This window comes from Nuphar pumila, chromosome 9 (genome assembly GCF_984573655.1).
Source record: "Nuphar pumila chromosome 9, dmNupPumi1.hap1.1, whole genome shotgun sequence".
Lineage (NCBI taxonomy): Eukaryota > Viridiplantae > Streptophyta > Magnoliopsida > Nymphaeales > Nymphaeaceae > Nuphar > Nuphar pumila.
The window spans coordinates 108,514,334-108,526,855 of NC_143257.1; the positions used below are offsets into that span (position 1 = coordinate 108,514,334).

General features: G+C 37.3%; 1 protein-coding gene across 1 annotated transcript; it reads left to right on the forward strand.

The window, feature by feature from the left end:
• The first annotated feature begins 8,375 nt into the window (after positions 1-8,375).
• Positions 8,376-8,702, forward strand: LOC149828830 (uncharacterized). The gene has a single exon (XM_090017146.1). It carries the CDS (start codon positions 8,376-8,378, stop codon positions 8,700-8,702), a length of 327 nt encoding a protein of 108 aa, XP_089873272.1.
• Positions 8,703-12,522: the final 3,820 nt, after the last annotated feature.

Sequence of the window (12,522 nt, forward strand, 5' to 3'; positions counted from 1 at the left end):
TTGAATTTTGGAAAATAATAGATGATGGTCCGAGGAACCATTCCTCTTTTGACAGTTAGAGCATCTGACCTACGGATTGGGAAGGCACAGTGGATTAAGGTCGGTCTAGACCCTCACAAGTTTGTAATAGGCTTTTCACAGGGGTTTGCAAAACCCAAATTTTGAGAGACAGTAAACTTCTTTAGAAAAAACCCATAAAATACAGAAAAATAGTAGATTCTTCCATAGATCTACTTTATTTTTTAGAGAGTTAATCAGATCTCCCATGAGGGAAATCTCAAGCCCACAAGTCTGCTACAGGGGGATTTGGCATTTTCATTGGGTTTAGAACCCGGTTTTGTTTTTTATTTTTTCAATGGAGTTCAAGAACCCAAATTAGTTCAAACTTTTGGCAGGAAATCAATAACAAGTAAACCTAATTAACCTAAAAATTTCAAGATTTATGAATGAAAATTTTCATATGAAGTAACGATGGTGTTATGCATATAAGTGAAAAACTTATGAACTAAACATTAGATATTAATAACATTAAACTAAATGTATAATATGACTATAGAACTAGGAAATAAATCTAACTAAAAGATATACATGGAATCTACATGATGATAGTAATGAAACATAAAAAAAAAAAATCAGGGAGTCATGAACCATTTTGATGTTGGCCTTTGATGTTGGCCATTAAATTGAGTGACTTCATCCATGGAAAGGATGAAGCACCACATCCGATAGCATCCTTGTGAAAGATTTCTTTTTTTTTTATCTTCATGAATAAAGTCTTTCACCAACGTGAATCCATTCTTAAACTAGTTTCATGTAATTTTGATAAGGTTAATTCATGATAGCATCATGGTATTATATGGCATGGATAATCATTATGCAAAATTATTAAAACAAGAACAAAGAACATAAGCAATGAAGGTTCTCATCTTGAAAAGGAAGAGCTTGGATTGGCTAAAGGATTTTACAACCAAGGAGGGCCTTAGGTTCTCCTTTGCAACAAATGGATCTACTGCAGTCGATAGGGAAGGTTGAATATGATAGAGGGCTAGATGGAGTTTGAAGGGGTTGTGGTTGAAGCAGGTTGAACCGGTTAAAGGGGGTGAAGTCACAACTGTAGTAAAGGCTGGAAGTAGTGGTTGAAGTTATTGAGGTTTGTTGCTGCAACAATGGCTGGAAGTGCTGATGGCTGGTGGCTGCAACAAAGGAGTTGCTATGGTGGAGACTTTGATGGTTGACGACTGCTACCAGTGGAGGGCTGCAACCTTGATGTTACTGGAGGCTATGCTGGCTGGAGGAGATGGGTTGCTCCAAGGTTGGACCGGTTGGGCCAAGATGCTACCAAGGAGAAGGTCGGTGATGAAGGTTGAACCTTAGCTGTGTGGTGTGCTGTTGAAGTTGTGTTTTAAGCAATGGAGAAGGAGGCTGGAGCCAATGGTGATGAAGGTGAGTTGAAGATGGCGGCAATGAAGGTTGGAGCTTGGAGGCTTGGAGGGTTGCCGAAGGGCTAGACGTGAATGAGCGCTGCTTCAAGGAGAGGCTTTTGCTGGATGCAAGGGGAGAGAGGAAAAGGATAGGGCATGAAGGAGAGAAGAGAGTTTAGAGAATGAGAGAGAGAGGAGGTTAAGTGTCCACCGTATGGTGTATTATGAGAATTAGAAAGAGAGATAGGTTTTATTGTGTGGGCTGGACCAAGGAGGGAAAAGAAGGAAGGAGGGAAAGGAAGAAGGAAAGAAGAAGAAAGGAAAGAAAGGACGAAAGGGAAAAGGAAAGAAAGAAGAGAAGGAAGAAAGAGAAGAAGAAAAGGGGCTGGTTGACCAAGGGGAAGGAAAGAGATGAAAGAAAGAAAAGGAAAGAGAATAAAGAAGAAGAAAAAGAAAGAAAAGAGAAGAAGAAAGAAGAAGAAAGGAAGAAAGGAAGGAAAAAGAGAAGGAAGAAAAAAAGAAAAAGAAAGAAAGAATGGGAAAAAAGAAGGAAAGTGGAGAGGAAGAGGGGGCCGACCCCCTTGTGGGCCCCACCTCTCCTAGGTGGAAATAAAGACATAAAAAAATAAGAGAGAAATAAAAAGAAAAGCAAAACAACAAGGAAAAAGAAAATATTTTTTCTAATTTTCTTTTAGAAAACTCAAAGTGTGGCGCCACCTTGGAAGTGGGCCCAGAGTGATTTTGAAATTCACTTTGAAATCCAAAGGGGTGAAATGGTTTCTTCAAAAAATTTCTGGATGAAATGAGTTATTTTTGGCAACTTTGAAATAAAGCTCAAAAATTGAAATCATATACCCCTTTACAGAGGAAATCCAATTTAGAATTTAAAAAATCAAGTTTGAAAAGAAACCCAGATTGTTTTCTTAGGAAAATATTTTCAAATTTAGAGTCCTGAGGGTAAAAATGTCAATTTTAGAAACCTAGGGTTTCAAATTGATTTTGAAAAGCTTTAAAATTCACATCTGGATTGGAATTTTTAAAACTGGAGTTCTGGATCTCAAAAATGAAATGAAATATGATGAAATGTTATGAAATGATGGAAAATGATGAGAAATGATATGGAATACCATACAAAATGCTAACCCTGGATAAAAAAATTTGGATATTAGACCCTGATTGACAGTTGTACCAGTTCAAAAAGTGGTAAAATTGATAAAAGTGGGCAAAATTGTTCAAGGAATGATTTTTATCCCTGCCGAGCCGGGAATGATACTAAAAATTAAAGTTTGAGCTGGCTTGAACTGGATTGAGCTGAGTTTTAGGGTTTCAGAACTCAAATGGACTGAAAAAACACTGACTCAACTAAACTCCTAAATTGAATTGTCAAGAAATGCTGCCATTTTTAGAGAAATTGTGAGAAATGATCACTAGAGTGAAGTGAGCTATGAACATAAACTGGGTTTGAGCTGGAACAAAGGTCAGTAATACTGGGATAAACTAAAATTGAAGCTCAAACACTAGCTCAACTGACTAAATTTAGCTCAATTCCAGCTAAAATGGGCTAAAGTGGGCTCTTAGACATTGGGAAATGGATATGAACTGAAACTGGAGCACTTGAACTCCTGGTGAGCTCAAGCTAGACTCAAAGGAATATGATTGACTGGGAGTGACTGACTTAGAGACAATTGGTTTGGATTTGAAATGAGCTCATTTCTATAGAAATGAACCCATTTTGGTAGGAATGGCGAGAAATGAACATGACCTGCTCACTGTGAGTTAGAAATGATTGACATTCTAACTGTTTTGAGCTTAAGAATGAGCTTGGTTGACTCTGACTGACATGAGTCCAGGATGTCTTAGGGGTAAAATAGTAATTTTCCTAGTAAAAGTGGGTAAAATGGTAATTTCCTAAGACAAACTCGAGGTTGGACTCCTATACTGACCTGCCAGGGTTGGCATCTGCACGAGGGGTGTGTTTGAGAATGGATGAGGAAAATTTAGGGTGTTTACATGACCCATGTTCTTGTGGGGTTTAAAATAAAATATTAAATCACTCATGAATGCACAACCCCACATCAACCGACAATCCTATAGTGACCCGAGGCAGTGGTGCCCTCGTGGAGATAATAATGAAAGTGAGAACTAAGAAAAATTATAATGTGCATTGGTAGAGAGCAACAAATGAACCTAAATAAAAGAAAAGAAAATTTTACATGCATGCATTTAGGTTATGTTCAGTTATTTGTTTGACCTCTTGAGTTATAGGTCTTGTTGAGTCAAATCCTGTCGAGTCAGGATTTGAGACTCGATGTTAGCCATGGACTTAGTTGGAGTCCAGTTTGGCTTGGTGACATACCTGTGTTCGCTATTGCGTTGTGGGTGGTCGTATTACGTACTGAGGCTTATGGTTTGTCTCACCCCTGTTCATTTTCTTTTTTTTCAGAAAACCATGAGTAGATAGGCTTGGCGGCGATAGGTATGCATAACTGGAGTATCTTTAGAACTGGATCATGGACCCTTTGTGTATTTTGAGATTTTATCAGAAATATAATTCAATATAATTTTATGAAACTTAGTGTTAGTTCACCCCCTGAATTTTGTAATCAGTGATGAATACATGAATGAAATGTAATTTTTGTAAAATGTGTGTTCTTCTTTAGTGCTAGAAAACATTTGCAAAACAAAGGGGGGGGGGGTATTTAAAAGAAATAAATATTTGATTTTTTGTTGTATGCTCTATTTTTAAAAAATGGCTCAATTTTTTGTACAATCTTAATTAGGGTCTCATAGTTTGATATCAAAGCAGAGATCCCAAAAAGGTCTAAGATCCAATCTAGAAGCTTAAGTTTCGCATTTGCTGACTGCCTAACCTTGCAGAGTGAGTAAAAGTTGGTGAATAATGTGAATGAATTCTTGTTTGTTCTTGTGATAATCGATTGTTTGTTTGTCGATGATTACGAGCTTAAGCCAAGGGCTTTATCATAATTTAATTAGTGATGGTCTCATTGATTAGATGCTGAGATATCGAGGAGATTGGATGAGTCAGAGGGACATGATCCTAAAATCCCTCATGACACTCATAGAGACAATGAAAAATCAGACTCAGGCCCAGACCCAGGCGTAGACGTATTTAGCACAGTCGATTGCATATAAGAAGTTCATGAACCTTAGTCCTCTTTCCTTCGCTGGGACATCGAATCCCAAGTGTGCAAAGTTTTGGATTCAGGAAATCGGAGTCTTTGAGATCCTAATTGTACCAGAGTTAAAGAAAACACTTTTTTGGTTCGTACCGGTTGTCGATGATGTAGTGAAGTGGTAGAAGACCACAAAAGAGATTAGATTTGGCATAGTTGCAGTCATCTCATGGAAAGAGTTTAGCACGATCTTCCTAGAGATTTATTTCCCTGACTTTGCTAGGGATAAGAAGGCCCAAGAATTTTGGGAGCTGAAATAGGGTAGCTTGACCTTGTTGAAGTATACGAGCAAATTCAGACATTTGGAGAGATATTGCCCCAATACTTTTCTGATGGATAAGGCACAAGCACTAAAGTTCACACGAGGCCTTTGTGATGGACTGCATAGTAAGGTTTTGGTTGGGTGCCCACAGACACTGTTAGAGGTGATAGAGGCGACAAACATTATTGACGAAGATTGGAGATCTTCAAACAAGAATACGAGTAAGGTAGATCCTCCACCATCATTATCAAGAACAAAGAAGGATTCATAGAAGTCCTTCAAGAAGATATTCCCAAAGAACCAGAAGAATGACTTCAGGCAAGCCTTATACCAGAAGCAGTAGAGGTACAGAGGAAAGCAGCAACAACAACAACAGTGACAAGAGAGACAGTTTACTGGTAGATGCCAGAGAGATCATGCAGGATAGCCTTGTCCTAAAGAGACAGGTGCATGTTTGCATTGTGGCCAGAAAGGACACTTTATCAGATTTTGTCCTCAATGGGTGGCTGCTCCACAGCCTTTGCAACAGTGGTCAATGCCTCCACAGATTCAGCATCAGCAGGCTCCACAACAGTAACAACCTCAGCCAGCCGAGCAGCAACAGAGAAATACTATGGGTCGTATGTACATGGCTACTGCAAACGAGGTAGGACCGAGCCATCAAGTTATAGAAGGTACCCTTGACATCGCTGACTTTTCAACTCGAGTTTTGTTTGATTCTGGTGTGATGCACTCTTTTGTGTCAAAGGATTTGGCCCAGTTACTGGATGTTTCAATAGTTGAGATGGATTGTGGTGTAGAGATAACCACTCCTTTGGGAGTTGAGGCATTTTGTGGATTGCATCTCCCCAGAGTTGCAGTGATAATTGATGATTGTGTGTTTCCTATGAACCTTAACCTTCCTGAGATGAGAGGCTTTGATGTCATTCTCGAAATGAATTGGCTTTGTGAGCACTTTGTCAGTTTGGAGTGTCGTGGGCACAGAGTCTTGTTGAAGAAGCCTGGTCAGCCCCTAGTTGAGTTTTGTGTTGTTCGACCCTCTTGTGATGGGGGTAATATCTTCATTGAGAGCCTCTAAGTTCATGCATCTCGGAGGTCAGATGTTTCTTGCTAGTGTGATTGCTTTGAACGATAAGGAAGCATTAATTTATGACATGAAAGTTGTTTGAGAGTTTGTGGACATCTTTTTCGAAGATTTACCTGGTTTACCACCATCAAGAGGCATGGAGTTCTTGATAGATTTGGTGCCTGGTACAACTTTTGTATCTAAAGCACCATACCAAATGGCGCCAGTCCAGCTTGTAGAGTTAAAGAAGCAGTTAGAAGAACTTTTGAAGAAAAGTTTCATCTGACCGAGTGCTTCACCATGGGGTTCTCTCATTCTTTTCGTCAAGAAAAAGGATGGATCTTTGCGATTGTGCATCAACTATAGGATGCTTAATCAAGTAACGATTAAATAAGTACACATTGCCGAGAACTGAAGATTTGCTCGATCAGTTGAAGACAACCAAGGTATTCTTGAAGATAGATTTGTAGACAGAATATCACTAATTGAGGATTTCATACTTGATATGGGCATTATTAGTTCTTAGTGATGCCATTTGGGTTAATAAATGCTCCTGCAGCTTTTATGGATCTGATGAATCAAGTTTTTTGTTAGTACCTAGATCATTTTGTGATCGTCTTTATTAATGATATCTTGGTGTATTCAGAGAATATGGAGCAACATTGAGTTCATCTTCGTATTATTTTGCGAGAACATAGGTTTTATGCTAAGTTCTCAAAATGTGAGTTTTGGTTAGATAGAGTGATGTTTTTTGGCTACGTGATTTCTGGCCATGGTATCGAAGTTGATTCAGCAAAAGTGAAAGCAGTGATGAAGTGGAAACCACCGAAGAGTGTCACAAAAGTTTGTAGCTTTTTGGATTTAGCAGGCTATTACTGACAGTTTATTTAGGACTTTGTCAGAATTGCTGCTTCTATAAAAAAGTTGTTGCGTAAGAGAGCGAAGTATGTATGGGCGCTGTAGTGCGATGAGAGCTTTAGAACCTTGAAGGAGAAGCTAACTTCAGCCCTAGTTCTAGCCTTACCCAGGGGCTCAGGAGGCTTCATGGTGTATAGAGATGCTTTAAGTATTGATTTGAGATGTGTGTTGATGCAGCATGGTAGGGTGATTGCATATGCTTCAAGACAGTTGAGGACTCATGAGCAAAATTACTCGACCCATGACTTGGAGCTAGCTGCAATAATTTGTGTGCTTAAGTTGTGGAGATATTATTTATATGGTGAGACTTTTGAGGTCTTCTTCTGATCATAAGAGTCTCAAGTATATCTTTTGCAGAAGGAGCTAAATTTGAGACAAAAGATATGGTTAGAGTTCCTAAAAGACTATGATTTTGCTATATCATACCATCCAAGAAAGGCCAACATGGTTGCAGACGCATTGAGCAGACATGCTTCTATCTCATGTTTGATCAATTGATATTGGGATTTTCTACAAAGCCTTATAGAATTACATCCATTTATAGAGAGTTCCGGCCAGTTGGTGTGTGCGAATCTGGTTGCTAGACCAGAAATTTTGGATAGGATCGCTCTTGCTTAGAAAATGAGTCCTGATTATGAGAAGTTTGTAGTTGAGGCTGGTAAATCTGAGTCTCAATATTCATATAACAATGATGGTGTGATATGGTTTATGCAGAGATTGTGGATTCCTGAAGATCATACTTTGAGATTCGAGATATTGGCAGAATCTCACAGATAGAGGTACTCAATTCATCCAAAAAGTACAAAAATGTTTAAGGATCTTCAGAGGCATTATTGTTAGAACGACATGAGAAAGGATATAGCAAAGTTCGTGGCAAAGTGTCTCATTTCCCAACAGGTTAAAATCGAGCATCAAAGACTGGGAGGTCTTTTACAGTCATTGGATATTCTTGAATGGAAGTAGGATGACATCACAATGGATTTTATCGTTGGTCTGCCAAGAACCCGCCGAGATAATGACTCGATATGGGTGATTATGGACAGATTGACGAAATCAACTCATTTCTTGCTTATTAGCAGGAATAGATCTTTAAAGAAGCTAGCAAAATTGTACATTGATGAGATCCTTTGCTTGCATGGCATTCTGCGATCTATTTATCAAATCATGACCCTCAATTTACCTCTTGATTTTGGAAGCACTTATAGAGTGTGCTTGGCACAAATCTGAAATTTAGCACAGCTTTTCATCCTTAAATAAATGGTCAATCAAAGAGGACTATTCAGACTTTTGAGGATATGTTACGTGCTTGCATTTTAGAGTGGTCCAAGGAGTGGGATAATCATGTTGTACTTGTAGAGTTTACACATAATAACAGCTACCATACGAGTATTCAGATGACCCCATATGAGGCTTTGTATGAAAGCTCTTGTCATTCTCCTAGTTGTTAGAGCAAGGTTGGTGAGCGAGCGATAGAGTCACCAGAGAATATTCAGCATTACACAGACCAAGTGCAGATGATTCATCAAAGGTTGCTCGCAGCGCAGAGCAGGCAAAAGAGTTATGCTGATAGAAGGCATCGCTCACTAACTTTTGAGGTGGGAGACCATGTTTTTGTGAAGGTCTCACCCTCCTGCAACATCTTTCGCTTTGGAAAGAAGGGCAAGTTGAGTCCAAGGTTTGTTGGACCATTTGAAATTTTAGAGCAGATTGGTAGTTCTGCATACCGGATAGCTTTGCCACCACAGTTGGCTCAAATTCATAACATATTTCAAGTGTTGATGTTGCAAAAATGTGTTGGTAACCCCTCCCATGTGATCGATTATGCAGAGCTAGAAGTGTGAGAGGACTTAACAGTAGAGGAGAATCTGGTTGAGATTGTCAATCGACAGGAGAAATTCTTGTGAAATAAGGTGATTCATTTAGTTAAGGTGCGATGGAAATATCATGGTTTGGAAGAGTGCACTTTGAAACCCGAAGAAGATATGAAAATTTGGTATCCTTCGCTATTCAGGTAAAATTTTGAGGACAAAAATTTTTTTTAGGAGGGTAGAATGTGAAAACCCTAATTTTTGAGTAATTTTCTTTCAATAATAAATTCAAATGTTTAGGATAAGAAAACCCTATTTTTGAGGCCGAAAATTGATTTGCAATAAAATTTTGATGAATTTTGACTTTTATTTCATCAAAATCTGACTTAAATTGATTTTGGAACACCTTCGATAAGTTCTAGGGGCAATTCAAGTAATTTTAGAGCCATTTAGGTGTATTTTTTACCCTTAGAGACATAGTTGTCTCAACCTTGGTTGACCAGCCAGGTCAACTGCATGAGACCCATATTGGTCTCATGCACTTTGACTAGTATTTGACTAAGGTAGGGTTTTCGAAATTATTTTATAGATTGAAGTGTTTTGAAAAGTAAACAATTTGGTTTTAAAAGTGAGAAGAGGCATTCAAAACCACCTCTTCTTGGGCCAATGCATGCAAAGCTGGGTATGCATGCATTGTTAGCCTGTAACTTGTGTAGTGAGCTCATCATGAGCCCACTTGAGTGTTATGAACTCTCTTTGCCACCCCCTATAGCTATTCAAAAATTAGAAAAAAATTAAAACATAAAAAGAAATTAGCAATTCCATATTTTCTAGGACCAATGTATGCAGAGCTTGGTTTGCATACATTGACAGCAGTAAGTTGCTACTCCCATTTGGGAGTAGGGGTTGTGCCACCCATTTTGGCCAATCCATTTATTGGAGTAAAAAAATGTTAAAAAAAAGTAATGATAGAGAGGAAAGGAGGGAGGTGTTTTTACCATAGAGAGAACGAGGAGAGGAGCAGGATGTCCAGCCCTCCCTCACTCTCTTTCTCATTCTCTCAACTCTCATCTCTTTCTCTCATATCTCATATCTCATATCTCATCTCTCTCTCCCCCACTGTCTCTTCTCCTTAGTATTAATCCATTTTTTTTGGTGTTAGAACTTTCAGATCTTTGGGCGGTACCACTCACCTTTTTAGCCAGCTAGGGAGTTCAGTTGGTGGAGATTTTCAGAGACACACAGCCTATAGATGAAGGCTTAGTCGACCCGGGTAGATTGGCTCTTCCGTCTCCATTTCCTCTTGTGTTTTTTTTCATTCTTAGGAGATGATCTTCTAAATTTTCCTTAACTTTTTTTATTGTGTTTTTGTTCTAGACAATTTTAAGGAGAACCATCAGAGAGTCATGCTATAAGGTGTGTCTAGCAGTGCTTAGGGATTGTACTTGTTGGACTTTGCGGATCAAGGTAGGTGTCAACCCCTTCTATGTGGTAGTGGCATGTGTTAGGCCCATTTCGAGTTAGGCTTTGTCAAAAAAAAATTTATGGTTGCAAAACCCGTGATTTTCTCTAGCTTTGTGGAGTGGTTAAAATTGTCTTGATGAAATGTTATGTTAGATAATTTGTAGAAAAAAAATGTGTAACATACATATCTATGTATATGCAATTTTTGGTTTTTAGCATAGTTTTGCAATACTTGTTTCATTTGGACTAACTAAAGTTAAGATAAGGAGGAAGGGATCTTCATATTATAGAAAATACTTTTAGAAGTGTTTTTGTGCAAGTCGAACTATAAATAGTAAAACTAAAATCGCATTAATCTAAATTTTTGTTAGTAATGTTTTATGATTGTGTTGGTGTAACTCAAAATTCTGTCTAAGAAGACTTACTATCAGTATTTTGGTCATAACTCAGACATCTTAAGTAAAAAAAAATTATAGTTTAGTTTGTTAAAAATTTATCGATGTCTCCGATAATTTTTTTTTTTTTACTCTTTTCCAAATTCTAGATTTATCATTGTCGAAAACATGCTGGAACAGAGAGGAAAGTCACTCAGGTGACTGTCCAAGGCTGTGTCAATCCAGCTCACCATTTAGTCTATATCCGGGTCTCCCAAAATCAAAAAATTCTAATTTTTATTGCATTAGATCGCTAACAATTTTATCTAAAACTTTTTTGTTTTAATCTTTTTTAAATCCAGGCATTGTCTCTGTTGAAAACATGCTGGAACAGAGAGGACAACCACTCAGGTGACTGTCTAGAGCTATGTCAGTCCAGCCCACCATTTAGTCTGTATCTGGGTCTTTTGAACTTAAAAAAATCTAGTTTTTATTGTGTTAGATTCCTAATAATTTTATCTAAAAGATTTATGTTTTAATATTATTCAAATTTAGGCATGATCACTATCAAAAATACAATGGAACAGAGAGGACAACCACTCATGTGATTGTCCAGGGTTGTGTCAATCCAGCCCACCATTTAGTATGTATCTGGGTCTTTCAAACATAGAAATTTCTTATTTTTATTGCATTGGATGACTAACAATTTTATTTAAAAATTTTGTGTTTTACTATTTTTCAAATTCAAGATTTGTCTCTGTCAAAAATGTTCTGGAATAGAGAGGACAACCACTCAAGTGGTTGTCTAGGTCTATATTAGTCTAGCCCACTGTTTAGTCCATTTCTGGGTCATCCAGACTTGGAAAATCCTGATTTTTATTTTGTTGAACAACTAACAAGTATATCTACAACTTTTATGTTTTGTCCATCGATAGAAACAGTAAGTTTCAACCTTATTTGGGACTATCTTTAACTGGTTTGTCCCAAGTAGGAAAAACCCAAGTCCACAACCAGTTTTCTGGTCTGAGATGTAAATTAACAACCAGTGGCCAAAAAAAATTAAATTTTAGCTCGATACCAAGGTAATAAAACTGTCTACACTTTACGTGTTGTCACTATTTGTAGAATGAGTCTGCTACTAAGTCAAAATATGAAAAGACCGTATGATCAGTCATAGTTATAAAAAAAATCTTGCTTGTGTGCCCTACAAGCGGATAAAAATACATTTTTGCTATGGTTGAATAATTTTGTCATGTTGCATTTAGAATGAATATTTCTTCATGCGTGATTCCCTTATAGTTCATGTGTATAAAAAAAAGCAAAAGAATTTAAAAAAAAGGTGGCTTGGAAAAAAAAAGAGAATTGGGTATGCTTCGAATAATCTATCTATATACAAATAAGTAAATCTAGAGATGAGCATGCATTCATCCCTTAGGGATGTTGAAAAATAATAATAATAAAGCATATATATATTAATAAAATAATATATAAATAAATAGTAGAAAAAAAGGAAGAAAAAAAAAGAGAGAGAAAAGATATAAAACAAAAAAACTATATTTTTAGTTGTTCTAAAGCCTTAAATAATGAATTAGGCTTAAAAATAAATAAAAAAGTAGATAAAATAAAGAAGAAAGAACATTTAACCTACACAAGGGCCCTAAGGGTCGTGTATGAGGTTTGAGATTCGTAAATTATGGATTTATGAATATCCTCAAATTTCTTTATTTTTTTTTAGGTCTGTACCTTGGGAAATGATTTTCCTAAGTGAGAGCTTACTGGCTAGGCACAATAACAGCTCATTTAGAGTGCAATGAGATGTTTGCACTATCTCGAGAAAATGACATTGTGAAAATAAATTTTAGTGTGACTTGTTTGGCAAGGCCATGACTACTTAAAGGGTATTTTGAGAAATTAAGAATTTGATAATGAATCAGAAATTAAAATATACAAGATACTTATATTTTGGTTACGCCCTCAAAGATGAGGTAACTTGTCACCTTGAATGACTCTTCACT